General features: G+C 44.5%; 1 protein-coding gene across 10 annotated transcripts in view; it reads right to left on the bottom strand.

Annotated features, from left to right (window-relative positions):
* Positions 1-13,780, bottom strand: part of ARHGAP44 (Rho GTPase activating protein 44) — a 94,010-nt gene extending 80,230 nt beyond the window's left edge. For 6 of the 10 annotated variants that reach the window (XM_053376156.1, XM_053376157.1, XM_053376160.1 and 3 more), the window contains exon 1: positions 12,969-13,780. In XM_053376156.1, the coding sequence (XP_053232131.1) occupies positions 12,969-13,021 (53 nt within the window). In that variant the 5' untranslated portion in view covers positions 13,022-13,780. The remainder of the gene's footprint in view (positions 1-12,968) is intronic. The other 4 variants (XM_053376151.1, XM_053376153.1, XM_053376152.1 and 1 more) reach the window with 2 other exon arrangements.
* Positions 13,781-27,662: the final 13,882 nt, after the last annotated feature.

Genomic DNA, 27,662 nt, shown 5'->3' with positions numbered 1-27,662 from the left:
CTACTGCAGTCTTCAAACATCACATGTCAACAAGGGGATGTAATCAAAGGAATTCTGATACTGTGAAGTACAGGGCAACCCTTGCACATTAGGAGTCTCAGGCAACCAGTTTACTCAGGGACTTCCCCGCACCTAAGTTGATGCAATATGCTCAGTAATAGAAGCTCACACATATCATCTCTGCACACCCTTAAAGCCTCACTATGGAGCACTGCTCTAGGCAGGGGCAATGCCTTCCCCTTGGGCAAGCTGCCCAAGGAAAAGCATTGGCTTGATCCCTTGACAGTAAGATACTTGTGCACCTGGGGGCAGCCCAACTTGGTCCTGTCTAGCCAGGAACTCATTCCCAGAACACCTCTGCTGCTGAACAACCTCTTGCCTCCACCTTCCTTCAAATTCCCTTCTCAAACCTCACCTTTTCCATTGAATACTTCAACTGATAAGCCCCTAGTCCTCCGCTGAAAAAGCAGAGGCTCATGCACATGTCTTCTACTAATGAGTCCTCCTCCTAATAAAATCATTGTGCTGACAGAACATTGGCCTCAGTGCCATGTTGGATTCCACCCTGTGCCTCCATTCACATCCATCCCTCCTTATTCTGGTCTCCTCCACCTTGCCTCCCTCCCTTCCCCTTCCCTGTTTATTGTCTCCCTCACCATCAATCTTTAGATTGCAGGCTACTTTGGGTAACGATCTCCTTTTTTGTTTGTATTGCTCTGTAGAACACTATGCACTTTGATGGTGTTCTATAAATAATAAGAATAAGATGACTGCCACTGGCATTATATATACCAGCATGGACATTATTAATTTCTGTAAGTGCAAGTACACTTGGTTATCAATAGTGGGACTCTTGCTGTCATACTTCTGGCAGATTTTTTTATTTATTAAAAACTTCATTCTCAAGGAAAGACACAGAACCAATGCAAACAAAATGGATCTCAATTCCTCCACCCATACGAGGGAGCCAGCTATTCTCATTTCAGACGTCGGGTCCAAAAGCCTTTAACCTGCCTTTGGGGAAGGAAGCATTAAATTAACAGCTTCTCAGAAAACTCATTTATATCATCATTAACCATATCCAATATCTCCCCAGAAGTATGGACCTCCCAAAGGGCTGAACTTGAAGCTTCTCAACACAGCCCTACTAATATGAACCAGGTCCCACCCGCTTCTGTTATTGTCATCATAAAGAAGGCCCATTTGCAGGCCTCTCCTCTCTGCCCCCAGCTCCCTGCACAAAGTTTTCACCATGGTTTCCTCACATCAATTATTGAAGTGGATGATTTATTTAAAGGAGCGCCTCTCCACTCTTCGATGTATGCCGCATTTGCCAAGGAAACTCCTGTGGGTCTAGAGCCATTTTTTAATTTTTTTTTGCAGCCACGTGTGACATTAAATTAATATCTGCAGTGCTGCTCATGTGATGAATGGAATGAACTTGCTTGCACAGACGAAAAAGAAAGAGGAGGTGGGTGGGGGTGGGGACAGTCAAAGAGAAGGGAGCAAAGCTGCCCTGGCACATGGCATTACCCAGGGTGGGTGGAAGGGTCCTGAACTTCACTCTGTGCCAATCGGATGACTCGATGGCCCTTGTGGTCTCTTCCGACTCTATGATTCTATGATTCTATTCTAAATTGAGAACTGGGGCTAGTCACATTGAAGTGTGCTCTCCTGGTCAGCAGGAAGGATGAGCAAATCACAGTTCTGACCCCTGTTTGTTCTCTGGCCACATCAGCCACCCACCCCTATCTGGCCAACATTTCCTCTCCATCATCTGCTTGCTGGATTTTGAGGCAGGCTTTTTGTTCCCAGGAACCACATGCAGCAGTGGTTGTGTCTAGTACTATTCACCTTCCCCTTTCAACATATATCTTCCCTTCTCTGCCCCCTCACTTAGGCTGTATCAGGGTTGATGTGTGTGTGTGGCCGGGGGAGTATGAAACCTTCATTCCTCAGCAATCCCTGGGCAGCAGAGATTGCTGTGCCCACAGCACAGGAACAGTAATGTTCTCTTCAGCACCCAGCTGATGGCTGATAAGCTGGGCAGCAGCGGATTGGAAAGGTCTCTCCTGGGGCTTGGTGGGCTCTGCAGCTAATGGCCAAGGGCTGCAAGTTGTCCTCATTTGGTGCAACATGTAGGTGCTATGAAATCAGGTTCCTTGCAGAACCTTTTCTATACTCAGTCCACACATCGCAGGCTCCTTGGCAAAGAGCCTTGCTTGGCATGTCATAAAACACCTCTACTGTGCAACCGCAGACTCAGATACAAAGTACGGACCAGCCTCATGTTCCAACAAGCTGTTGGCTTGATGTGTTGTGTAGCGGTTGCCTGTTTCTTTAGTCTTCCTCAAAGCTGTGGCAGATGTGCTGTCTGCAACAGCACATGAAAAGGGCTGATGGAGGCCATTGATCCATGCAGTTGAGTCTTTCCCAGCTTGATGCTTCCTAGATGTTTTGGACCAGCCAGATTGGCCAATGATCAGGGATGATCCAAAGTATCTGGAGGGCACCAGATTGGACAAGGTTGATCTAGTTCCTTGGAAGACAGCTACCAAGCGGCAATGGACTTGACCTCTCACCACTCCATGCCTCTTCCCCAACCTGGTGCCTTCCAGATGTGGTTGGGCTCTCATCATCTCTGACCACAGGCCATTCTGGCTATAACTAATGGGAGCTGGAGTCCTAAAATATCAGGGGTCAACAGATGGAGGATGGAGACGGGGAGAAGCTGATTCAGATGGCTGTCAGAATTGCGAATGAACTGCAGGAGTTCCCTCCAAAGTTAGGGCAGGTTTCCCTGCTGCAATTTCTGGGAAAAGCTCTTTGCCTGGAAGTATCCCTGAGGGGTTCTTGTTTACTCCCTGTCTACATACTCTAAAACAGCTGCTAATTTGTACATGCTTACTGCAACTGTGTTTCCCATTTCCCCAAGGCAGGCAGAAAGTGCTTGTGTGTCTTATATTCAAATCCAAAAGCAAAATCCTCCTCACATTTAGCCATTAATATTTGATCATTAGATTTGTCATCTTCATTTTGAAAAAAAGGGGGGGGCTATATAAGAAGAAGCCCTTACTTCTCAAACACATTTATACTGATTCTCACAGCTGGAAAAAGCCCAACTACTTATTCCCCAAGACTAATTACTCTAATAAATGTTCATAATTTGAGAAATTCACAAGCAAGTTGCAATATGGAAGAGGATCTGGCTGAATTAATTTATACTTCCTCCTTGTTAGACAAAGCCGATTCCAGCCATCTCCGACGATGAAATTGGTATGATCAGAACACTTTTCCTAATGGATAAATAAGGGGGGAGGAGTCTTAATCATAGAATCACAGAATTATAGAGTTGGAAGGGATTCTGAGGGCAATCTGCTCCAACTCCCTGCAATGCAGGAATCTCAGCTAAAGGAGATACCAGAGTACGAGGAGGAAAGAAAGCAGTGCAATTGAGGCAGCAACGCTTTATAGAAAATACATAGCCTCCAAATTAATCTGTTCAGTAGGTAAATGATTCATTCTCTCTCCCCCCCTCCAACCGCCACCCACCACTATGTGTAGCAGCACATATTCAAATTGTGTCCAGTACCAGAACTCGCATGCTGTCTGTAAAAAGTTACCTGGGAAAATACAGTCAAGTCCAGCTTCAAAACAAGCTCTCATAACTTTGCCTGTGTGCACATAGATGCACAATCGCTCTGGCAAGTTGCACAAGCAGCCCTAAGTGACACAGAGCCTCTGTTTGGAAGTCTGGGCTGAAGGTTATTATGGTGTGCCCTTTTTAGACCCAGATGACCTTGGGAACCTGTGTAATGCAGGCTCAACCTCTGGAACAGTTAAATTCTGCTCCAGGGTTTCCTTTCTCATATCAAGAGGAGCTTTTCAGCTGCTCAGCTGCTATTAGGAGCATGAATTTTATTTTCTGGAGTATGAAAACAAGAAGATCTGGCAGCACTAATGAGGATACTAATGGAGAGAGAAAATCATAGAGCCTCTCTGGACAGTCTTGGGCGAACCACCACTATCTCTGAGAATTACCTACCTGGTAGGGTTGCTGTGAAGATAAAAGGGGCTACTGGTGCTCACTAGAGGAAAAGTGTGTTATAAATGTAATATTAAACAAACAGTGAAGTCATAACAAAATTAAGAAAATGCTCCTTGTGATTTCTGCTAAACATTGACCTGCTCAGATGGCATGATGCAGACCAGGACACACACACTGACTGACCTACATCACCAGAATCAGTCAAAATATTGAATTCTTTTTGAGGGAGCTAAATGTCCTTTGCAGCATCCCAAGTCCTCCCAAAGTGCATGTGAAAGAAGGTCATCAATGGGATCACTAATTAAATTCTGCTTTATGGAATTAAAAAAACACTATTTAGGGCAACACCACACCCTATAAAACTAAGAAACAGAAGAGACCCTAACCCTATAGGAATTCACATGAATGCTGCCATTACAGACTGTGACCCACAATGACCCTTCGCATACATTCTGGGTGTGAGTTTTTTGGCTAGGCAAACTGCAGAGAATGACTTCTGTCTGAAATCCTGTAGGGGCACTGCCAGTCAGTACTGAGCTAGATGGATCAGTTCTTGGTAGAAGGCAGCTTCCTATATTCCTGTACTCCATGTAGGGGGAAAAGGTTTTCTAACAGAAGCTGTTCCATAACTCCCCCCCCCCCCGGAGATTTGGCTAAGATTGAGTCTGTGCATCTTCTGAACACATTGCAAGACTTTGATATTAGGAGACAGCTTTCGACAGCAGGAGTTAAGCCAACTGGCAAAGGTTTGACAAAGGATGGTGATGTATGTTTTAACTGGTCATTTATTTATTGCTTTTTAATTGACTATTTTTGCTTTTAAAATGCATTGCTGCAAGCAGAAAGCCTTAAGAGCCAGGCAAATGGAAGTAATTAAATGTATGCTGTTTGGGGTAAGGGCATGCATATCATTTCACACATATTATATCATTTCATGACCAATTTTGAATTCCTGAATGGCCTGCTTCTTATTGGTTACAAACCCCAAGTAGTAGCTTAGGGTTTAAAAACTCAAACCCAGCTCTATCTTGCCAATTACTTATTCAGTCTATTTCCTGCCTTTCCTCCCAAAGGAGCCGAGGGCAGCAACAAACCCTAACACTTAAGCTGCAAAGTTGTACTTTGGACGCAACTGAGGGGCTGGACTGCTTCAAGCATATAAAAAGGAGGAAATAACAGCAACAGGAAAGTCACGTGGTAGATCATTGCACAAGCTGCATAAACATGCATCTAATCCAATGCACATTCATGCATTTAGGAGTTTGTGACTAGCTGTGGCTCTTCAGCATGCATTTATACATACATGGTGCAAGAGCTGTATGTGGCACACACAAAAACCTACATGAGGTTTTCATGATTTCTCCTACACCTAAGTGTTGTGCATGCACAAAACATTTCTGCCCAGTGCTGGTGCCTAGTATCTCAGTCCCTGCTCCAAACACACAGGACATTTTGCATGTGAACCACCATCATGGCTGAAAGCTCTTCAAGAATATAGTTGGTGCATGCAGGAATGTTACCACGTAATGTATTTGATGGTCTTTGGGCAACCACCTGCTTAAAGGAGTGGAGGGAGCCTCTCTGCTGCACAAAGCTCCTTTCCAACCATCTGAACCATCCCCTAATAGCCCATTTCTTCTGTCATCTACATCTCCTTTCGGTGTTCCTTTAGCATACAGTTTCAGCATTTTATTGCCTGGAGTCTTAGTAAATGAAACAGAAAAATGTAGGAATCGAGGAAGATGAAACGCTTCCCAAGTTTCAGTGGAATCTAATCTTTGCTTAGAGTCATAGTGGTGTAGGCTTTAAACCTGCATATGGTGTGTTTCAAGGGGAGAGGGGAGCAGGAGAGAGAGGGATAGAGGGAGTGAGAATATTGCTCTCTTCCTGAACCTCCAGCCAACCATGCTTATTGCCCACACCTGTTTTCAATGCACCACCACAAGTGACAGACCTCAGAAGGCATCCAATAATTGGATTGTGTCATTGACACAATCCATTCTAGCCATGCTGCATGTGTTCATCAGCTTATCAATGCCAGGATGTCTATGTTATTGTGTGTGTGTGTGTGTGTGTGTGTGTGTGTGTGAGAGAGAGAGAGAGAGAGAGAGAGAGAGAGAAGCTACCATTAATAATGCAATTATCATTGTTGGTAATTCCTGCATTCCATTTCCTTCTGACCTCACCATTTATTATTCCTCTCCCATCCAGCCTTACAAAGAATTGTGTGTGTACCTGTAATCCAGGAAAACAGCCATGCATCCAAAGAAGTGGCCTGCGGTCCATGAAAATTTGTGCCATTTAAAAATTGTTATTTTCTAAGGTTGCTACAAGAGATGAACAGGGCAATGTCATAGACATTAAGAATTGCCATGTTGGGTCAGATCAATGGTCCATGTGCCTCAGTGTGCTGTGAGTCCACAAAGGCCAGACAGATGCTACTGAGAAATTCATAAATGGGGAATGATACTGAGATTGATACAGCTATTTGTTAATCCCCCAACATATGCTAGCCAGAGGCATACAAACTTTATAGTGTGCCAGTGGGAACTGGGACCATGGGTCTAATTAGGGCTGGCACAAGTCTCTGTTTGGCTTGTGAGGCCACTTTCCTCAAAGCACACCCACCCATATGTATGATGGCAGATATGGGGCAAGTGGAGGTGAGGTTGCCAGTGTAGCTGTCAGTGGCCAGAGCAAGGCAGCTGGGATTGGCTATGCCATAAAGTTCTGGAACTCAATAGTATAGCTGACTCCTGCAGGTAGTAGAGCTTGAAGATTGTGCCAGTTAGCTGATTGGTGGTAACTTCCAGGCTTGCTTGGCTGGGCTTGGTTTGTGGCATGGATCACCTGGCATCACTATGACTGACAGGTCATTAGGCTCCACCCACCAATCAAAACAGCCTGCCAGGGGTGGGGGAACTCAATAATCTGGCCCGCTGGTTGATCCACTTCCATAACCCTGTTCAGAAGGCTAATGCAAATGTTAAAAAAAGAGCAGGGACCATAGTTCAGTCACGGAGCACACATTTTGCATGCATGGCCTCTCCAGTTAGAAGGAACAGGTGATGTGAAACATCTTTCTTGAGAAGCTAAACTCTGCTAGTCAGAGTAGACACTACAGGACTAAGTGGACAAATACTCCAACCTGAATTCTGTACGCTCATATGAAAGAGCCCAATAAGGAATTAACTGTGGTCTGTGGGACTGCTTTTGTCCCAGTTCTTCTCCAAAGCAAACACCCACCTCACCCACTAAGACTAACCAGGGTTTCTGCTGCATCTGGATTGAAACCAGCTTCATACCACTAAAAAAAAGGAGTTTGATAGAAAAGCTATCCACAGTAAATTGCCAGGAAGTTGTTTATTATGCTTTTCACCTCTGTTTTATACAGAAAAGGTCAAGATCTGACAGGCAGAAGCAGAGATTGCAATGCAGATTAGCCATTACTGCTCTTATACTCTGGCAGAGGGAGGGAGGAACACCATCCTTCCAGAAGGATGAACTTGTGGAAGGGGAGAGGGTTGGAACACACATAGCTGAAAGGATGCAAATTAACTTAACATGGTCTCCTCTGCCTTCATCTCTCCATCTCTTTTTTGCAGAACAAGTGACAGCCTTAATCTGTCCAATCAAAGAAGGAAGTTCTAAGGAAATGCAAGAAGGGAAAAAACAGTATCTACTATGCCAATCCAGGAAAGTGTGTGTGTGTGTGTGTGTGTGTGTGTGTGTGTGTGTCTGTCTGTCTGTCTGTCTGTCTGTCTGTCTAACTGAGAGAAAGATTGCCTTGGCTCCTTGGCTCACCCTTGTTAAAGGAAGGTTCCCTTGGCAACCTGGTATGATGAAAGAGACGGCTATCGATGGCTATTTGCAATGCTTCTTAATACCAGTTGCTGGAAGCCACAGGAAGGCGGAGTGTTCTTGTGCATGAATCCTGCTTGCTGGCTTTCCACAAGCATCTGGTCAACCACTGTGAGAAGAGGATGCTAGACATGGGCCATAGTTCTTATAGATTTTTGTGATGGTCACAGAAGCAGCAGCCTCAGATCCAAGCTGGTTAGAATGCAAAGGAAAGAAATAAGCACCCAGTGCCTCCTTTATTTCACAGTTCAGTGGAGATGTCCACTCAGTGCACAGCTAGAGCATGTGTTAGAGCATATGGTGTTGGAGGCTTTTCTGAAGCAGGTAATACATGGAGGCAAAGTAAGGGGAAAGGAGATCTTCTCAGTGGTACCAGAGGCCCGGAAGATGTGCTGTTGTCACACCCTTGTGTCTCCTCCCTCATTTTATTCTGAAATTTGAATATAAAGGAAAATAAGATGGATGAACACCCCCAACTGAGAAAGTGAGGAAAGGATGAACTGTCACCAGGCAATGGCAGTCATGCAAGACAGCAAGGTTTGTTAAGATCTAAGGAGACTCCATAAACCACATCCACACCCTAGATCAGGAATGGGGAACCTATGGCTCTCAAGATATTTTTTGACCTATAGCTCCCATCATCCTTCATCACTGGCTATGCTGGCTGGGGCCAAGAACATCACATCTAGAAGGCCAGGCTCCCTATCCCTCTCAGTGCTTCCTGGGAACAAAGGCCACCGTACTATGCACTATGTAAATGAAGAGGTGTAAGGGGAAGCCCTTTCCTCTCTAGCTTATTGTCATCATGGGCAGCACCCAGCAACCTCATTTTCCATATGAGGCATCAGAATGCAGTAGAGAAATGGAAAGAACCCACTCCGTTTGCACAGAGATGGCACAGAGTACAATAGGAAGCCATAAGCAATTCCACTTTCTGCTGCATTTTCTGCCTGCACTTCAGAGCCTTAATGAAAAAGAGCCTGTATATACTGCCACCTTGAACACCAAAATCTGAATATAATTTGAAGGTGGACACTTTTTGTAAGACCGAGGCCTCTAATGACATCAAATCTTCCTTAGCTCTTCCTCCCCACAACTGTTCCCTTCTAGGTCTGCAATCGCTGGCTCCAGCAACCTCCCATCCAACCATTATGAGTGGAACCAAATTTCCTTTATATATACAGTGCAACAGAAGTTTGCCAAGTGAAGGGATAGCTCAGTTGGTAGAGCATGAGCTCCAAGCTGGGTAAAAGATTCCTGCATTGAAGGGGCTTGGACTAGATGACCCTTGTGGTCCACTCCAACTTTATAATTCTATGATTTTATTATCTCTTGTTCTGTATAACAGAGAGCAAAATTAACATGGTTTATTCGTCTAATGACCACCTGATTCAATCTAGTGTTCTAACAACTACCAAACATCTCAGCCTCTCAAAAATAATTTCATAATAGTTGCTCAATTCAATGTTTTTTAAATGTATTGTATTGTGTAATGCATTTTATGTATTTGGTATTGTGACTTGCTGTTATTTTTATTGATTGTAGTTTAGTAATTATTCAATGTAATAATTGAGAGTGAATTTCTGCTTAATTATTGTTTGCTGATATTTTGAGAGTTAACGCTGTTGTGTATTATTATATGCTCATGGATTGTTGAATATTACATTAATTAATATAAATTGTTTATTTTAAAGGCATATCTTATTATGGCTTATTTGTATTGGATTGCATTGTTATATGATGTATGATCTTTGTTGTATATGTTGTTGTTTCTTCAGCTTGTAAACTGCCTTGAGTAGAAAGGTAGCAAAATGAACCTGAACCTGAAATTCTCTCACTGTCTCCAACACAAGCCAAGTTGCCTTGTGAACTCAACGGCAGTTCTTTCTCAATATCTTTGAATCCCAAGCAGAACAAAGGCCATAAGGTTATCTATCATACATCCTATTTCCATGGAAAATAAATATAAAACTCACAGACTCCAAACAAAGTAACTGAGGGACAGTGCAGTCTCTATGCATGCAATGCTGCCATGTGGCCAGGCTCCAACATAGCCAATGCCCAAGATCTGTTACCACATGTGCACACAAGCATACTCAAAACAAGATAAGGGATATTGTCTATGAGGCATCCTGTTTAACTATAGTGAATGGCACCAAAGTGACTAAGAACTGACAGATACTTAATCAGAAATAACAGCTTACTAATAGAAATAGGAACAGAAGGAGTGAAAGTTAACACTGACAGCAGAAAAGCTCCCAGAAAGACCAATTTTGTTTCCCACAAATGGGAAAATGCACAAAAGTGAACTAGGATTTATATAATCTCACTGGTTCTAAACCTATTATGTGATTTTAAAGATCTGAGTCATGGTTTTGAAACCCAGGGATAGTCAATAACAGAACCTTTTGGTCACATCAGCTGGCTGGAAGTTTCAGCAGGTCTGTCAAATATCTGTTCTTCTCAACTGCCCTCCCCCCAGCCACCGCCCCCACCCAAAATTAAAGAGAGGTTGTCACACTGGGGACAGCCAAAATATGCATGGCTCATGTGGATAAGCTGGATCAGGGCAATTAATTGCTGCTTATCTAAAAGCAGCTATTCATGCTGAAAGTTAGACAAAGGACTCTACACAAATGCATAATACATCTAGGCCTGAGGTCACCAACTGTGTGCACACAAATGCAACTAACATGAAAACTAGGTGCATCCTTCTGGCTCACAATGGATGCCCCCCCCCCTTTTTTAGTGCTGGTCGAAGTGGTACCTTTATTCAGACAACAAGCAAAAGAGATAGAGCTTCAACCCATCACATGACTCCTGTCACATTACCTTTGCACATCGTACAATTACATCTATGCCCATCGGTTTCCTCCCCAACCAAGCCACCTCCCACTACAATGTCTAATGTAGGTCATTTGTTCAGCAAATTGGCTGCTATTATGCCTGTTGGCTCCACAGTCCCATTGACAGGCTTTGCAACAGCAGAACCAATGCCTTAAGCCGTCTCCCCATCAAGTAGCACACATGCCCTCGGCTAAACAGCCTAGCCGCCTGCTTTCACAGCCAAGTTACTGACCAATAAGGCATTTGGTTTCTTACACCAACTGATTGCCGAGAAAGGAAAACAAGCCAACCCCACCTCATTGTTTCAGAGGCAGAGTCATTTTTTTCCTGGGGATTCGAAATGGACCACTAAATTGGGGGTGGGATTGTTGCTGCCTGTGCAGAAGAGCTTTTTCACCACACTTATCAAAAGCAGCCTGCACAGCAGGGCCACCTCTGCTACCACAATTAAACCCAAGTTTGACGTGATCGGATTTCTCAACAAGGACTGAGTCAACTACCAGAAAGGCATGCTAGCAATGGAGCCGTAGCACAGGGCCAGGCTGCAATATCCGGAGAAATGAAGAATAAAAACTTCCCTAATACTGCAAGCCATAGATAGAGGCAGACCCATTTGGCTAGCCATCCCCGGAGGCTGTAGGGAAAGCCAGTGCTCACAGCTGCTAGAGGAAGCGATGCAAAGATGGACACATGTCAGCTGGATAGATTGGCGCGAATGAATGATGCACTGCCCATCTGGACAGTCCGCAGGCATAACACTGGAAGAGCTGCTCAGCACATCCCCTGTTCCCCCATTAAGGCTGTCAGGAGAAGAAAAGAAATCAAACAAATAGGTTGCAAAGCACAGCGAGATTTCTCCCCAGACAATTTTTGCCCCCTGTGTTATAGCATTCCATGAAAGCCACATAGCTCCTCCCTCTCTCACTGACCCTTCCATCTGCCTCATACCTCTATCCAAAAAATGGGACATAATTCAGGAATAAGATTGGGGAGGGGGGTAGAGAACCTCTATAGAGACATGATATAATTCTCAAAAGGTTTTGCAGCAAGCATTCCCATTAAAGCAAGCAAATGCTGTGAACAGAAGGCCCAGCCAGCATATCAGAGCCTGCACAGCACTCTCACAGGTCCAGACTGATCCTGGCCGCCACAGCAAGGGCAGAAGAAAGATGCTCAGATTTGAAATATTCAAAAGCAAGTCTCCCTTATCATGCAGCAGCAGGGCTCACCGGCCCTTCCTTCCTTCAAAAGCCAGCTAGGCCAGCTCCCCAACCAATAACAGCTGATTCTCGCTAGCATAAACAGCAATAAATCCTGAGGTGAGCAGAGAGAGAGAAATTCTGAGATAAGCAATAACTGAGGTGAAAAGGACACCCCATAGCTATAGTCTGAGCAGCTGACTCTCCAGGGAGATTTTTCTGCCAGCTTGAGGCTGCAAGCCTAACCATGTCTACTCAGAACTAAGTCCAGCTGTAACCAATAGGGCTTACTCCCAGCTAAGTGAGGTTAGGACCACAGTCTTAACTCGGAAGGCAAAGTCTGCTAAATGCCATTACTGCCCCTTGCCAGACTTTTTATGCCTTCCAGTGGTTTCTGTTAGCTTGCTTACCTGTCCCTCCTGCCTGTCAGCAGCTGGTTCTGATAAAACCTATACAAGTAGAGGGGAACTGGCAGAGTTTTCATACCGCAAGAGCTTCCTGAATAAAACTACTTGGGGAACAAACCCAGCAGAGGCCAGGCAGCATAGGAAGCACCTTGAAGCCTCAGGTAAGGGCTTTGGGGTAGCAGAAAGAAGCCCTTCCATTTTCTAAGCATAGGCTAGCAGTCAAAGGATGAAGATCTCTTTCCCAATATAACCACAGCAGCCTCTCAGCGGGTGTGTAAACGAGAGAGAGAGAGAGAGAGAGAGAGAGAGAGAGAGAGAGAGGCGGGAAGAACCATAGGAAATTGGAGGAGGGGAATGCACAAGCTGTGACCGAAGGAATATAGAAACCAAAACATGTAATGGAGGCAGCTTCACCAAAACAGCCCTCGAAACAAACCGAGTTTAGAGACAGGGAGGGGGATGATTTGCACTCGGTACCTAACCCACACCCTCCCGAGCACCGCTCCTTGGCGCACCAGCGTCCGCTGGGGCAGAAAGGGGCGTTGGAAGCCGAGGCGATGTGCTTTTACCTTGGACCCCCAGCCCCAAACCACTTTCCTCCCTTACCTGCCCACGGTCTGGTTGGCGAGCTGCCGCATGCGGTTGAATTGCTTCTTCATGGTTGCGCCCTTGGCCAGAGAGCGCCGCGACGGGCTCGGGAAAGAGGAGGAGGAGAGGGAGAGCTGGGGAGATCGGTGGCTATCCCGGGCTGGGGGAGGCGGAAGGAGGCGGTTACATGGCCCTTCTTCTTCAAGGTAGAAGGTGGAGGAGGAGGAGGAGGAGGAGGGGGAGGGAGACGAGGACTCTAGCACTGCAGCAGCAGCAGCGGCGGCGGCGGCGGGGAAGGAGGGGGGCAGCCCCCGGCCAGCACCATCGCCGCCTCCTGCATCCTTCGGGGGCGCAGCAGCAGCAGCAGGAGCGTCACTTTCTCCCTTTCTGGCTAAGCGCAGCCGCCGAGCGAGCACGCCCGGCCCCGAGTGCTCAGCGCAGCCTCCCGACCCACGCCCGGCTGGCCATGCTGAGCTGGTCGTCTTTCTCTTTTCCCTCTCTCCCTCTCCGAGCTCAGCGGCGATCCCGACGCGCTGCGCTGCTGACAAGGCTGGAAGAGAAGCGGCGGCTCGGACTGCGGCTGCCCGGCCTGGGGCGCTGGGAACTGGAGTCTCCGCCTCCTGGCCGCCGCTTTCCCACTTGCGCCGGGTGGGGGCGCTGCGGAGCACCTTGCCGCGGCCGCGCAGTGGGGCTGCGGAGGGGAAAGGAGGCAGCAACAGCAGCGCCGAGCATCCATTCCTGCTCGGGGTGGGGAGCTCTTTCAACGCGAAAAGAGCCAGAAATGAGAAGCTCTGTTCACTAGTGGTGATGATGGTGCTGCTGCGAAAAACTGGTGAATCTCACCACCAGCACCACCCGGTTGTTCATCCTCATTTGCCCACGTTTCTGTAATTCAAGATAGAGCTGGCTGGATTGAGAGCCCCCATCCCGCGCGCACAAAAAATGTTCCTATTTCGGCCACGGGGGGCATGGATGGTTCAGCTGCCCAAGACGACAACCATCATGGAAGGGGGAGCGCAGAGGAAGCTCCCCGGCTTATACAGTGGTACATCGGGTTAAGTACTTAATTCGTTCCGGAGGTCCGTTCTTAACCTGAAACTGTTCTTAACCTGAAGCACCACTTTAGCTAATGGGGCCTCCTGCTGCTGCCGCGCCACCGGAGCACGATTTCTGTTCTCATCCTGAAGCAAAGTTCTTAATCCGAAACACTATTTCTGGGTCAGCGGAGTCGGTAACCTGAAGCGTATGTAACCTGAGGCACCACTGTATTGGCGACTTGGACCTGGTTCTGGGTCGCTTATTCTGACTGAACACTCAGTTCGCCGCCTCTCGCCCTCTACGGACACATCTGGGCATCTGTCTATCCCTATAGGCCGGGATTGCTCAAGACGCTTTTTATAAAGCCCGGGGATTGTGTCCTCGGAAAGCGCGCTCCTCGAACGGGGATTCTGTTTTGGGTCGGCTTCTGCCAGCGTCCGACTCCAAAATGCAGTGTCCGCTGAGCAAAGAAATCGCTGCTTCAACCTCAGCTGTGAAATGGGCAGGATAACATCTTATTTATTGTAAAGATAAGGGAGGAAATGTAAAGTCATTAGTATACCAGCAGTGATTGCCACACCAGTGGCGTAGCGTGGGTTGTCAGCACCCAGGGCAAGGCAAGTAATTTGCACCCCCTAACCCGTGGATTTGCGCCCCCTAACCCTAACCCCCAGATGTTGCGCCCGGTGCGGCCGGCCCCCCCTGCACCCCCACGCTACGCCACTGTGCCACACGACAGACAATTTAAATAATAAAAGGTAGAGCCCACCCCCACCGAAAAACAAATATTGTGGGGTTTTTTTTCCACATAAAGGATTTCTCTCAAAGGCCCATCTACACCCAGCAGCCTGTTCTTGCAGTGGCTAATTAGAAGCAGGACCTAAGAGTGACAGCAACTGCTGTCATGCAGAGGTTTCCTCCCTCCAGTGGTTGAGGCAGAACACAGCCATTATGGACAACAGCCATTGGTAACCACTACTGGTGGAACATATCCACTGTAGCTAGGTGACATTGTCAAAATTTATTGGAATCAAGTGAAGGTGCTTCAAAAATTCAGAAAACAGAACCATAGAATAAAAGAATTTAGATTACATTCTTTTCTCTTTTTGTATTATGAAAAACTTTATTTTTTTAAAAAAACCCCACTGTCTTAACAGCAGAAATAATCAGATTTAACAAGAGAATAAAATATTTTCATAAGCTGAGAACATATCTGCTGCCAATGGTGGTTCATGGCAGGTGACAGTTGTGAAAACTCAGGCACCATGTCCTGAGTCTGCACTAAGAAACAGCCAAGATGGACCTGGATGAAGTGCCATTAACATTCTTTCCATTCAGCTCAGGTAGTTCTCCTGCCCCCCCCCCTTGGGCTGCACTTGAAACATGGGAGGTGATGCCACAGGCCTGGCTGGCTGGCACAGGGATAAAAAGGTAAAGGTACTCCTGCCCGTACGGGCCAGTCGTGTCTGACTCTAGGGTTGTGCGCCCATCTCACTTAAGAGGCCGGGGGCCAGCGCTGTCCGGAGACACTTCCGGGTCACGTGGCCAGCGTGACGAAGCTGCTCTGGTGAGCCAGCACCAGCGCAGCACACAGAAACACCGTTTACCTTCCCGCTATAAAGCGGCACCTATTTATCTACTTGCACTTAAGCATGCTTTCGAACTGCTAGGTGGGCAGGAGCTGGGATCGAAGGACAGGAGCTCACCCCGCCGCGGGGATTCGAACCGCTGACCATGCGATCGGCAAGCCCTAGGCACTGAGGTTTTACGCACAGCGCCACCTGCGTCCGGCACAGGGATAGCAGCATCCAAACTTCAGATCCAGGGTCAGGCCCAGTTGCATAAATCAAACACCCTCAGCTTTTAGAATTTCTCTCTCTCCTTCTTACTGTTTGAATAATTACTTAAACTGCATTGGAAACTGAAGGATACATTTAGCTGGATAAAAAACTATTGCCGACATTTACAAATAACAATAATTAGAGAACCGCTTTTGGACTTTTTGGGTGAAAAGGCAAATGAATTAATTTGAGACATTTGGGTCAGAAGATTGGAGAATATTGCCTAACAGAAAGTAGATCAGTTTGATGTCATTCTAGTGTGAATAATTTCTTTTATGTAACTGACAGATGGAAATTTGGAAGTCCCTTATATTTTTCTTCTTTTTCCTTCCTTCCTCTTCTTTTCTTCTATTTTTTTCCCTTGGTGTCCTCTGCCTTGGGCCTTCCACCGCTCCACCCTGTTCCCATTACCATTCCCTCTCCCCCCCCATTTCACCAGCCACTTCCTGGTTGTGGAGATGTGCGCATGCATGGTCACGCACATATTGAACATGTGTGAAACAGTCATTGCCTGTGCTTCATATCTGACTTTCTTCAGTATTTTTTTACTCTGGGTTCTTTTATTTGGCATTTTCATGTGTTGCAAACCTCTTTGAGATTTTTTTCTTTAAAATATATAAAAATGAAATGAATAATAATAATAAAAGTTGCACCATCAACAATGGCATGGTTTTGCTCTGTGCTAATTCTTGTCCTGCTCCATTCTTTCTCAGGTGTTTTGCCAGCTCATTTGCTAGCACAGCAGCTGAACTGGTTGAGTGTTCTGCTGCTACATCCACCGGCATATCTACCAGCAGTGGTGGAGCTTCATGCTCCGGCACCAGGGGGCGGAGAGCAGATGGGGCGGGGCTGGCGCACGTCCCGGGGGTGGGGTGCACCACCTGTGGGGGGGCAGGTGGGGGGTCAGCCGCGATGGCACCCTGGGGATCGCGCTGCCGGGGGCGGTGCGCTTCCCCCACACTCCTCTTCCACCGCCAGTGTCTACCAGGGCTTCCACCATATTTTATTTTCCCATCAGGCCATATGACTGAAGCATAAGGCTACAGCCATGCTGGTTGGAACTGATGAGAATTGTAGGTCTAAAACAGCTGGAAGACACCAGATTGGGGAAAACTGATGTATCCCTTGCACATGCCTGCTATAAATACAAAGTAGCGCTTTGTGAGCTGTTTTATTGTTTCTCTAAACGTGAGCGATTGGCTCCATCTCGGCTGCAAATCTTTGCTAGCTGCAGTGTTACATTATTTCTCCTGCTGCTTTTCCTGGGCAAGTTGCTGGTTGTACCCAAGGTTTTCTAGAACATCTTGTACCTATCATTTTCTCATGAGTATAGTGTCTCTTTTTCCTGCTCAAATTAACATATTTTAATGCTTTTTTTAAAAAAAGTGCTAATTACACGTAGCGTGTAAAGCAGAATTAACAGGATAGCTCTGCATATACTTGTGCAAATAGCCCTGGGTTCAGAGGGTGGCATGACTACTTTGCACATAAGACTGTGGCTGCTGGATGAGAGAAACAGTGGGAAGTATTCTGTTTCCCAGCCAGTGTCCTTGCCTGTCACTCCTGAACAGCTTCCCTGAAAGAAGTGAGCGCTGAATGGGTTCAAAGGTGTGAATCATCACAGTGCTCCTTTTTTTAAAAAAAGGAATTTTCACTGGAGGTGTACTTTTAATTTTTTGTAAAAATGCAAATTGCATAATAAATTAATACTAAAATTGTCCTAGAAGGTGGGAGCTGCCTGCTGCCTCTACCCCATCACACTGACTAGAATGGATTTTGCTGGCTGGTCAGCCGTCTCAAGCCAGAACTGCTTCCTCTTCATCACCTTTGCTGACTGGGAGATGATGGGAATTGTAGTCCAAAATGTCAAGAGGGCATCAGGTTGGGAATGGCTGCTACAGGAAACTGCATCAATTGTTCTTGATATCTTCAAAGCCTTCGATGTAGCAGAGGTTGCAGTCAAAGTCTGTGGGTACTTCAGGTTACAATTATGAAAGAGTGCAAGTTCTACACTCTCGAAACAGCTAGAACTAAAAAGGGAAAAAATCCCAACTTACAGAAAGTTCATATTTATTATTGCCACAGGGCCCCTCAACTGTTCTGTAGTTCAGCAAAACATCCCTGGGGTCCTTGTTCCTCATCTGCCCCCCACCAAGGTCACTAAGTAATTAGGTGGATGCCTAGAGCTATCCTAAAATACCCCCAAACCAGGGCTGCAAACAGATTTGTAGAAGGGGTTGGATTGTTGTAGGCCCAATGCCTGCAGGACCCACAGACTCTAAGCTTTCATTAAAAGGAAAAGGAAGCCAGTTGAGCATTTCTGAAGAAACTTAGAATACAAAAGGCAAAGGCAGCTCCAATGCTTCAGTACTCTGCAGGTAGCACCATTGCTAAGGATGTTTAATCACTGCTGCTATGGCAACAGAGGAAGGAATGTTGACCATCTGCACCTGAGACTTGGGAGGGGCTCCACCCAGGGAAGCAGAAAAAGCAGGATACTGGGTTATGTCTGTTAAAGCATTTTGCTCATGATCCTTGTTTCATTCACTCCCTTGGTGTGCTGCCTTTACAGGGTTAAACAAAGCAAAACAATTTATGGATTTTACTCAGAAGTAACACCCTTGAAATAAATGAGGTTTCCTTTCTGCTGAGAAAAAAATGTGATACTATAGTCTCCCCCTCCTGATTTTCCATGTCTCCCACAGAACCATCACTGGCCTGCTTGACGTCATTGGGCTGATTTATTTATATACAGTCACCATAAAACAAAAATATAATATGCAAATGAATCTGCAGATACAACCATAAAATAATTAAACATCTTACAGCTGCTGTAGACTTTTAACACGGTGATTTTGCTTAAATATCAATGGTGTCCAAATGTTTTGTGTGTGTGTGTTTTGCTGAGAGCTGTGAAACTGCACATATTTATTGCTTATTGTATCTTTGTCTCTTGATTCTCCTCCCAGGAGCTCAGGACTGTCAACATTGTCTTCCCCTTCCCCTTTTATCTTCACAGCTGCCCTGTGAGGTAGGCAAGGCTGAGAGCTGTAGTTTTGTCTTTCAGCAGGACTAGAATGCATTACGGGGAAAGAGATCTGATTGGACACCAACTTAGAACTGCCAGTTTCCAAGTTTTTTTTTAATTACTTTTTTATTCAAAATTAAAACAAAACATATTATCCAGAAACATATCATCCTTATTTCCCCCCTTTTTTCCTCCCTCCCCCTCCCTCCCCCACAGAACCCCCCCTTCCCTCAGTTCCAGTCTTTGATTTCTCTAAAAATGCTGTTTTCTGCATGTTACACAGTTGAATAGATCCTCAAACTATTTAGGTAATAATTATCAATAAAAAGTTTGTTTATTCAAAAGCAGCCAAGGAGTCCAGTTTGCTTTGTTGTGTCTTCAAATACTTTGAAAAAGGGTTCCCATTCATCTTTAAAGTCACAGTTATCCTTGTCCCATAGCTTGTATGTCAGTTTTGCCAGTTTTGCATAGTCCATCAATTTTTCTTGCCATGATTCTTTAGTTGGGGTTTCTTCAGTCTTCCATCCTTGTGCTATTAAAACTCTCGTGGCCGTTGTCGCATACATGAAGATGTTTTTCAGCTTTTTTGGCAGATCTTTCCCTACAATCCCTAATAAAAATGCTTCAGGTTTTTAAACAAATGTTAAATGGAACATTTTCTTCAATTCGTTATATATCATTTCCCAAAAAAATTTAATTACCTTACAATCCCACCACATATGATAAAATGCCAGTTTCCAAGTTTTGCTAACCCAACTCTGTTAGAGAGTTAGCAGCAACCAAGTGCCACTATCTGCCCAATCCAAGGACAGCAACAGGAGATGTGATGTGCCCATTTTTTCTCCTTTAGCAAGATTTGGTGGTTTATCATTCTATGGTATATATCTCAATTTTAACTCATGAGCTGGTGCTGCAATCTGCTCCGATTGTATATTTTATTTTTATGAACGCTTTTTTTATTGTTATGTTACGTGAGCTGGTCTTTGACCGTAATAAACTATCTATCTATCTATTCTATGGTATACCAGGAGATGGCAGCAGAAGACAAGAAAATACTTCCCCCTGAATTTTAGGAAAGAAAGGTAGGTAGCAGCTTTATACAACCAGACCACTGGGCTGGCTAGTTCAATGCAGTCTACACAGGCTGCTAGTGGCTTTCTGGGGTTTCAAGCAAGGAATATTCCCAGCCCTATCTTGAGATGCTTGGGACTGAACCTGGGACCTTCTGCATGCTCAGCAGATGTTGCAGCTCTTCCCTTATTTGCTTCCCTGTCACATCCTGAAGACCAAGCCTCCTCCTTCCCTTCTTCTGCAGCACAGAGAAGCTCCCCTCCAGCTTCTCTGGGGCCACATTTGGGTCTCTCCCACCCAGTGATTGTCTTCTCAACTACTTGGGATCTTTCCCCTGGAAGCAATAGCCCAAATGCAATTTTCTCTGCCTATCTTTTAATCATGGTGGCAAAGGTGGCACCCAGAATGCAAAAGGACTTCAACAGCCTGCAGGTAAATATATAGGGATGGGGATTCCCTTCTTATTATTTTATTTAGTTATTTAAACCACTTGTATCTGCTCTTTTTTAAAATCAATGATTGCAAGCTAGTTTTTATGTTATAGCTTAGCATCTTTTGGATTCTTATATTCTCTTGGTACATTTCTTTTTCCTTTCTAGTTCAAATAATCATAGCTGTGATTTCTGATTACAAGGCTAGCACTAGACTGCATTAATTGCAAATCATTGCCGTCCTGAGGTTTTGATGGACGCAATTTGATTTGACTCTGATGTAAGCCTGCAGAAATCTGATGTGCATCCTCTGCTTGCTCTGAACTAGTTAGAGGGGACAGCAATATCACTCCCATACAGTGTAGATTCAGAAGTAAGTCCCACTGAGTTCAATGGGGCTTACTCTCAAGTAAGTGTGTCTCAGGCTACAGCTTTGGGTTGCAATCTTGTACGTACTTAACCTAGGTGGAAGCCACATTAAGCTATATGGGACTTGCTTCTGAATCTACATTGCATAGGATTTCGCTGTTAATTGATACTGATCTGTCAATTCCAGTTTTTATGTTTCCCATTCTGAGTTCAGATCTCCATATTTCCACATCAGTTTTCATCTTTTTTTTTAAGGTTCTCATGAAAATTCACCAGCACTGTAATATGAATTTTGTCCAATATAATAATTTCTAAAAGCAATTCCCCCTTATATATTTTTGTATGTGCAAATTTACACTAGTATATGATGTTTATGCATATTTTTATGCTGTTGTGGTGAAAGGGCCTCAACTGATTGCTACCCTTTCCCATGTACTATATTAAGACTTTCAACATTAGCAGACAGAAACTGAATAATACTACCCCCCCCATTTTGTTTAACATCCATTTGTCTTGTGGTAGCAAATTTCAGAGTTTAACTATGTGCTCTGTGAAGAAGTATTTCCTTATGTCTGTCCTGAATAATCCAACAGATTCTCAGGATAGCCCCATCTTTTGTATTATTAGAAAGAGAATATACAGTGGCACCTCGGGTTACATATGCTTCAGGTTACAGACTCCGCTAACCCAGAAATAGTGCTTCAGGTTAAGAACTTTGCTTCAGGATGAGAACAGAAATCGTGCTCCTGCAGCACAGTGGCAGCAGGAGGCCCCATTAGCTAAAGTGGTGCTTCAGGTTAAGAACAGTTTCAGGTTAAGAACGGACCTCCCGAATGAATTAAGTACTTAACCCGAGGTACCACTGTATAGGTACAAAGGACTATGTGTGACATTTATTTGTACTTTGCATATCTATGCAGGAGTTTGAGGTTTACACTATCCCCCTCTTCCCCCCTTTTATGAGGCTGAGCTAGATTAATTTAATATATGCCCAATATACATAAAAATGTACGGCTGTCACCATGCAGCCCACATTGGAGGATTTGTAGTGCTGCATCACAATTTTGGATTTGCATGCAGTCAGGGTGGGGCAAAAGAGAGGGCAGGTTGCACACCAGCAGCAGCCATGGCATGGAAGCAAGAAGGGAAGACCTTTAAACCACATTTTTTGTTCATTGTCTCTCCACACCCCCACCCCCACTTCTGCCATTGCTTGAATACAGCAGGGAGGGAGAGACTCTGAAAGGGGGGAGGCTGTTTTAAACACTCTCTTCAATTTCCCAGCTGCCTGAAGCTGATCTGTAAAAAATGTAACTTGATAAAAGAGACATTGCATATACTTTTAGGAACCAAGAAATCTCTAATAAAATATATATTTAAAAAGAAAGAATGCGGAGCTCACAAATATTCCATTGTACCTTCCCATATTCTTCATTCCTAAGTAGTATTAGGGACGCGGGTGGCGCTGTGGGTTAAACCACAGAGCCTAGGACTTGCCGATCAGAAGGTCGGCGGTTCGAATCCCCACAACGGGGTGAGCTCCCGTTGCTCAGTCCCTGCTCCTGCCAACCTAGCAGTTCGAAAGCACGTCAAAGTGCAAGTAGATAAATAGGTACCGCTCCGGCGGGAAGGCAAATGACATTTCCGTGCACTGCTCTGGTTCGCCAGAAGCGGCTTAGTCATGCTGGCCACATGACCCAGAAGCTGTACACCGGCTCCCTCGGCCAATAAAGCGAGATGAGCGCCACAACCCCAGAGTCGTTCACGACTGGACCTAATGGACCTTTACCTTTACCTTACCATGTGTTGTATTTAGCATGAAGTTCCAGATTCATTGTAGTAATTCAGAAGAGATGTTTTATAAACAAACAGCCAGGGGCATAGGAAAGGGGGGTCTGCCCCAGGTGCCATCATGGAGGGGGGTGACAAATTATCAAGGAACAATTACTGCCCTACTAGGGTGGTTCATAAAAATATTTTTTTTTGGAAATGCCTGCTCCGAAGGTCTTATCTTACTACACTAGGGATTATATAGCTATATATGAAATTTCATGCCTATCAGTTAATATCTTGACCCTCCTCCGTGAAAATAGCTGTTTACTTGGCCGTTTTACTATGTCGTGAAGGCTGAAATTTCAATTCAGTGGAGCAGGGTCAAGATATTAACTGATATGCATGAAATTTCAGATATAGCTATATAATCCCTAGTTTAGTAAGATAAGACCTTTGGAGCAGGCATTTTTTTTTTAAAAAAAGTTTTTTATGAACCGCCCTACTGCCTTATCCTCCACTGGGCTTCCTGGGTCCTGGGAAGTCAGCCTATGTGAAGAAAATGAGACTAGGCTGAGTAGATTAGGCCTTGCCTTGCCCTTCTCCCCACCCCCTATACACAGCCAATTTTTCCTGATTTTACTGCTGTGGTGTTTTTTTGTTTTTTTTGTTTCGGTAAACCACTTTGCAGGTTTTTTAAAATAATTTTTATTAAATAAACAAACAATAAATATAAATAAAATAACACAAGCCAAAACACAACCCATCCTGTAGATTTAAGTATCTGTCCATAGTTGCCTACTTCTTATCAGAGGCCCAGATTCCACATTCCTTTGCAAGAAAATATGAAATAACGTAAAACCATTTTTGCAGGCAAAAAATAAAATAAAAATCAATGTGTGTGTTTGTGTGTGGGGGGGTGTGTGACAAGAAACTTTCCACACCGGATACCACCTGACCTTCGTACGCCTCTGCAAACAACGCCTACCATATATATGTACATCCATCAAGTGAATTTAACCTTCTCTAATTGAACAAGCTGACTGACAGGCTTGCACTTAAGATTCTATTAATTTTAAAGATACAGTAACATATACAGTGGTACCTCGGGTTACATACGCTTCAGGTTACATATGCTTCAGGTTACAGACTCCGCTAACCCAGAAATAGTACCTCGGGTTAAGAACTTTGCTTCAGGATGAGAAAAGAAATTGTACTCCGGCGGCACGGTGGCACGGCAGGAGCGGGAGGCCCCATTAGCTAAAGTGGTGCTTCAGGTTAAGAACAGTATCAGGTTAAGAACGGACCTCCGGAATGAATTAAGTACCTAACCCGAGATGCTACTGTATATCTGTATGGGTTGTGTGCACAGACGGAGCTACAGAATAAGAAAAAGGATGAGATATGGAAATATAGGGAGATTGGTGTGCAAGGGAGTATTGAAAAAAATATGAAAGAGGAAAAAGGATGAAGGAGATAATGGTGTGCGAGCACGTGTGTATGCGCGCGCAAAGGGAAATATAATTTGAAGGGGGAAGCGAAAGAACCCACCTCTCTTGTAGAGACATCCTGCTCATTCTTCTTATGATGAAAACTGGAAAAATGATCTCTACCTCTTTGCTTTCAGGTTTGCGCACCAAAAGTTAGGCAATATGGAGGGAGCAGGGCCAGTTGTTTTTATTTCCACCCTTTGGTACTTTGGGATGTGGAAGAGATCAATATCTGAGAGAGTGCAGGAGGAAGCTCTTTGCCTGCTGGAGGAAATCGTGACCATGCGAGCTCCTCTTGTGTCTAGCTTATCTCCCCTCCAAAACCCCCTCAACCCCAAAAGCAGCCCCTCAGGGCAGGCAGAAGGAATTTGCTTAATTAGAAAAAGGAATAGGCTTTTATGTAATGGAAACCACATGGAAAGTTGCTTGAAACATTTCCAAGTTAAAACTCAGTTCCATCTGCACTCCATTGCAGCAGGATGAAGTGAAAGGGGAAATATTGTTAAACAGCAGCAACTGGTAATGTTAATTTCTTCCACATTCTGGATTACTGTGATATTTATTCAGTCCAGACACCGATTTTCAGGGGAAATAATATTGCTAATGAATAGCATTTCCTCCATCCCCCGATACTCAGAATACGTCAAAGTACAGAAGCACTTGAGCTTGAATTCTGCTCATTCTACTGTTTGCTATGGAAAAGACTGTTACGATCTTACATCATATTACATATGCTGACATGCCAATAGCTCTTCTGATACTTAGATGGGGTGATTCCTGTGGGTGAAAGCAGTGGATTTAGGGCTTGATGCAAAGCTCCAGCTGTGGATTGTAGTTCAAAAGTACATTTGTTGTAGAATGCATCAACAGGCTCCCCCTACTGGTGGTTAACCCCTTTTAGACTCGCCTCTCCCTGAGGGGCGGAGTCGAACTTTGAGGTTTCCCCAATGCCTAAGCCAATACCTCTCACATGCTGTAATCAATAAAGTTGTGGCCTTTTCTAGCCCATTAACCTTAAATACTGTGTCCGTGTGTCTTTCTTATCCCCAGGCGTGGGGGGAGGGTCCTCGAATCACAAGTACATTTGTTGTAGAAAGCATCCATTTTCAGAATGGATTGTAAAATTTCAACAGACTTGGCATTGCGATGAGGTCAAACAAACCCCTGTGTTGCAAAGAGAGCCATAACAAGTACCTTCAAACCATAACAAGTTAGACCTTAATTGTTTCATTTGATTATTTGTATTTTGTCTGTTACTTTGCACTGTACCTTTAAACCTCCTTGTTCTTAGCACCACCTGGAGTTGGCTTTATATGTTTTTCAAAAAATATTGTTAGTAGCAGTGACTACATTATTACATGAGCACTATTCCACAGCATTTGATATTTTCATTTGCATACATTCATTCGATATAAGATGGGGTATGTACTATTTTTCATTACTGTTTATATTATATTTTTTGTAAAGTGGTATGTGCATGCAGGTCATCGTTTGTAAAATTTTATTTTCAGTTTATGAAGCAATTCTATATCCTCCCACCATGCTGATGAAGAATTCTACAGAACAGTAGTCAGTATCTGGAATCAGTGTTCAGTGTTGGACATCATATTTGCTGAATACACAAAGCTTCACAGAATGTCTATCATCGCATAAAGTCTGGTACCTCGCTTCATTTAAAGGTTTTCAGAGACTTTAGACTAAAGATTTCATTTTGTACTTGTTATGGTTTGAAGGAATTCTATAAAGATTGTCTATTGCGTATGTACATGGTCATCGTGTTGCCTAGACATTGCTGACATTGTGATGAGGTCAGCAGTTGGCTCCACGAAGTTATAAGCACGCCCCAAAGCAGTGATTTCTCTTTATGGCTTCAGTAGCTATGAGACTCCAAGACTCCAAAACCATTAAAAGATGTATTCAGGCATCCAATTATGAATGATACAAAGACATTGTTGGGTTGTTAACCATGAGCACCAGATCTTATTTTGCTGCTCCTACCCCTTTTATTTGCCACGGCTAATGGTGGCAGCAGTAGGAATGCCCATTTTTTTTTAGTGGCCTGGCCTGACCATCATTTCCCCTGGGTGCGGTGTGATTGTTGGGTACTGTGAAGGGAAAATAACAACCACTTTAAAAATAAATAAAAATGCAGCCACCAATATGGGGTGGATGTCAACCAGCATTCTCCACCCCAGAACAATATTGCATACAAGTTTCTCTGGCTGAAGAAAATAGTACCTCAGCTATTGAAGAAAGAGCAGTGCTTGTAAAAATGAAGGTGTGTTGGAAAGGGAGGGGGAGTAGAGAGAATGATTGCTGCTATGAATTGCTATCTGCTTTCCTGAATTTCATTGTCCTTCATAAACCTCAAGGAAATCACCTCCAATTTCCAAAGACAATAAATGGGGCCAGAAAAACAGGGGCCATTTGGACTCAGACCCAAGATCTAGAGTGTCATTTCCTGCTGAGAACAAGCAGTTTCCCATTTCCTTTTAAGATACAATTCTAAATTCAGTGTTTACTGCTGGAATTATTGGTAGGATGATTTCCAGCATACAGTTGCCAGCCTATAAACTCTCTCCATTGCCATTCATGTCTTGCAAAGGGTCCAGGTTCTGTATCAAACAGATGAAGATGAAAATAGGCCACAAGCAGGATTTGTAGTCAAGCAGTCAATGTAGTGTTGCATATTTAGCAGATTAATTGCACTGCAGAAAGAATGCTGGAGAGACCACACGTTCAGGAAACCATGAAGAAACACAAAAATATCTTTTGCTTGGCTTTAATTACAAAAATAAAAACTCCTCTTACATTAATTCTATAAGTATGACCCATTCACCAGGGTACTGAGAGAGGTACACGCTGCTCTTTATATACTATACCCAATTGCTGACACAGCTTGATTAACACAAATTAACAGCACCTGCTATACTGCTTCACAGCTGTAAAACTAGGTCATGATATTTACTCTGGCCTTTAAAGAGATACATATCTTGTGAAACAATAATGAACCTTAATACAGTGGTACCTCGGGTTAAGTACTTAATTCGTTCCGGAGGTCCGTTCTTAACCTGAAACTGTTCTTAACCTGAAGCACCACTTTAGCTAATGGGGCCTCCTGCTGCTGCCGTGCTGCTGCAGCACGATTTCTGTTCTCATCCTGAAGCAAAGTTCTTAACCCGAGGTACTATTTCTGGGTTAGCGGAGTCTGTAACCTGAAGCGTATGTAACCTGAAGCGTATGTAACCCAAGGTACCACTGTATTTAAATAAAGCATTCAACACATAGGAGAAACCAACTCCTAGGGGCTGTGGGGGCTTTGGCCCCCACAATAAAATATTTGCAGGGGTCAGACACCTGCCAAGTTGATGGGCATTGCCATGCAAATCGTGTGCACACACTGTGTCATGTGATGTGGGGCGGGGCTTTCCTGGGCCCCTGCAATATTTCATTCAAGTTGGCACCCCTGGTCAAGCACATCTGGTATTCCAGCTTCTGGAAGAAGGAGACAAATAAGATAGGGTGGGTAGCATCTAGGGATGTTGGAGGAATCACTTGAAAAGTAATTATCTTTGAATGGCTGCACCCAGGGAAGGAAATTGATTTGTAAATATCCGTTGATGGCTAAGATATGCTTGTTTATCAGGTGCAGCAATATACATTAAAATTACATG

The sequence above is a fragment of the Podarcis raffonei genome, chromosome 2 (genome assembly GCF_027172205.1).
Source record: "Podarcis raffonei isolate rPodRaf1 chromosome 2, rPodRaf1.pri, whole genome shotgun sequence".
Classification (NCBI taxonomy): Eukaryota; Metazoa; Chordata; class Lepidosauria; order Squamata; family Lacertidae; genus Podarcis; species Podarcis raffonei.
Note: the sequence above shows the minus strand (reverse complement) of the source record. Positions and strands in the feature narration are given on the sequence as shown.